This window comes from Gavialis gangeticus, unplaced genomic scaffold (genome assembly GCF_001723915.1).
Source record: "Gavialis gangeticus isolate Ggan-Ray unplaced genomic scaffold, GavGan_comp1, whole genome shotgun sequence".
Lineage (NCBI taxonomy): Eukaryota > Metazoa > Chordata > Crocodylia > Gavialidae > Gavialis > Gavialis gangeticus.
The window spans coordinates 1042603-1045186 of NW_017728983.1; the positions used below are offsets into that span (position 1 = coordinate 1042603).

The 2584-nt window shown below is 44.6% G+C and overlaps 1 protein-coding gene across 1 annotated transcript in view; it reads right to left on the bottom strand.

The window, feature by feature from the left end:
- Nucleotides 1-541: 541 nt before the first annotated feature.
- Nucleotides 542-2584, bottom strand: part of DNAJB11 (DnaJ heat shock protein family (Hsp40) member B11) — a 31664-nt gene continuing 29621 nt past the window's right edge. Inside the window, exon 10 of the mRNA XM_019512798.1 lies at nucleotides 542-940. Within this exon, the coding sequence (XP_019368343.1) occupies nucleotides 876-940 (65 nt within the window). The 3' untranslated portion in view covers nucleotides 542-875. The remainder of the gene's footprint in view (nucleotides 941-2584) is intronic.

The following is a 2584-nucleotide window of genomic DNA, read 5'->3' on the forward strand; positions in this document are numbered from 1 at the left end:
TTCAAGAGGAGACTGGACAGGCACCTGGCTGGGGTCTTATGGCCCCTCCCACCCCCAGTGTCATTCCTATCCACGGCAGGGGGTCAGACTCAATGATCTGTCTAGGTCCCTGCCGACTCACTGATTCTATAAGGTCGTGAGCAAATGTTTCCATACTGGTCACAGGAGGAGTCTGTTGAGCCATTTTGCAGGGTCATGTACAGCAGAGGATGGGTGAAGATGGCTCATTCCCAGTTTGAAATCAAGTTTGGTCTTTACAGCATTTGAAGAAAGTGTGAATACTGAGAGCTTAAAATTATCTGAGAATTAGGATAGGATCGATATACAGGGCAAAGGTCTTTGCAGCAACAGCAGTCACCTGTAGCTCTTACAGGCTCTCATTCACTTAATTTCTAAGAATAAATGAGCTCCTGCCCCATAATATAACCAACTAGGCCCAGCAGGGATAGGGAGAGAGAGGTCGGTAGAAGAGAGACTAAGTAGTCAGGAAAGATTAGCATGAGGGACACAAGAGGCAGAAGAAACTACAAAGATACTTTGAGAGGGTCAAAAAAGTAACATCAAAATATATTTAAAAACCAGAACTTCCAATATGCACTAAATTTAAACCCCCCTCCCCAACATTTTTCTGCACAGGGAGCCTCCTCTCTGCTCCAGTACATGGAAGGAACTCTATAGGCAGCACCAGTTATATCCTGCAAAGGGCCATGTTTGCCATAAACCATCTGAGCACTTTCACCATTTACAAAAAAATACGACTTGTTTACTCTACCCTCCCCACTCCTCTTCTTTCCACAATAGGCAGCAAGAAAGACTGCAGATAAATATCACTGGTTTCATTTTTCATTTTCAATCAAGTCCAGTTTGTCCCCATGTTAATATCCCTGCAGTCCATTGTACACCTTCTGCACCGATCCTTGTTTCAATAACTGTTGGAGACCTGCAAAAGAAAAGGAGGAGAGTTAACATGGGCCACAGACCCTCTTTACCTATTTGCCTTGAGGATACAAGAGGCGCTTGGTGGTACTTGGTACGTCTGAACAATGTAACCTCACTGAACAGGTCAAACTGCTGCACCTCTGTTTCAGTTGGGCTGAAATATAATCTCACTTCACCAGAATTAAGGTAATATGCTGTCATAATATTCTGCTGCACTACAGGTGACAGACTGAATAAGAAAAAGGCCAAGAGAACCAATGAAACAGTAACCTATGCGCTAGACTTCACAACACTGCAGGTAAGGACAAAGGAGGCAGTTGAGGAGATGCTTCATTTTCTCCCGTGTGTGCTACACAATATACCATTCCTTTACCCTACTGGCTGGGAAGATAGTTGTATCTAGGGTACACTCTGACTCCTGGAAATAAGTCACTTCACCAGGAAAGAAGTGATAGAGTCTGTTTCCTTTTTAAAATGTAAATAAGATACCATTCTTAGTACAGTCATTTATACATACTTAATAGATTAATGTGAAGTTGTACTCTGACATAGTTTCCACTTCTTATCTGATAGTGAAATATCAGATATGATGGCATAAGGGACAGAAGTATGAGCCAGCACTGAAAACGCAATCTTCCATCTAATAGGGTCACTGTGTTAAAGGAAAGACAGACATACTTTCACCTCTTCTTCCTAAGAGCCTAGGCTGCAAAACATGGGTGGGAGTAGGATGGAGAGGACAAAGGATGTGTCATTTTGCTTTCCTGAAGATACTGCGACAGAATCCCAAGATTAGAAGTCAGCTTCCTGGCATGAGATAAGCAGAACTGCCGCAGCACCCAGGGTCAGATCCAAAGGTCTTGGGTATCCTGGTTAAAGACTGTCATCCTGAAACAGTGCCTTGCTTTGGCACTTCCAGGGACAGGCAGGAACTGGACTCCACTCTACACTTCTCCAGGTACCTAGAGAGTGCCACACCTCCGAGTGTTCGCCCAGAACTACCATAATCTTGACACAGGTGAACAGCTTGGAGCCTTGCTCACCTCTAGGCTTGATCAGGACCGACATCCTATTCTACCTGAGTGCAAGTCTCCTGTAGCCTGTTCAAGTCCTTGAAAACTGTTTATACAAGGTGTGTTAGCCCTCCTCCTCCACCTTGCTTTTTGTGACTTAGAACAGCCTAGGTCTATTAGAAAAAATAGATCTTGGCCCTAAGACTGTCAGTGAATTTTCAAGGATCCAAGCAGGGTAGAAAAGAATCAAATCTTAGGTGCCTAAAAGGCAGAAAAAGACATGACCCTAAGCATTTCTCCCTCTAAGTCCCATTGTGTGAGAATGTCCACAATCTGACAGGTACTCTTAGTGCACAGCCAGCACATACTGACAAGATTAGACTCCCTAGCAAATAAGCATTACTTGCCAGTTCCTTTTAAAAATAGTTTCATAGTTTCTAGGGTCGGAAGGGACCTGAGCAGATCATCTAGTCGAACCCCCTGCCACGGCAGGAAAGAGTACTGGGGTCAAACAACCCCAGCAAGGTGTTCATCTAACCTCCTCTTAAAAACCCCCAGGGTGGGAGCCTGCACCACCTCTCTTGGAAGTTGGTTCCAGACCCTAACCACCCTGACTGTGAAGTAGCACCTCC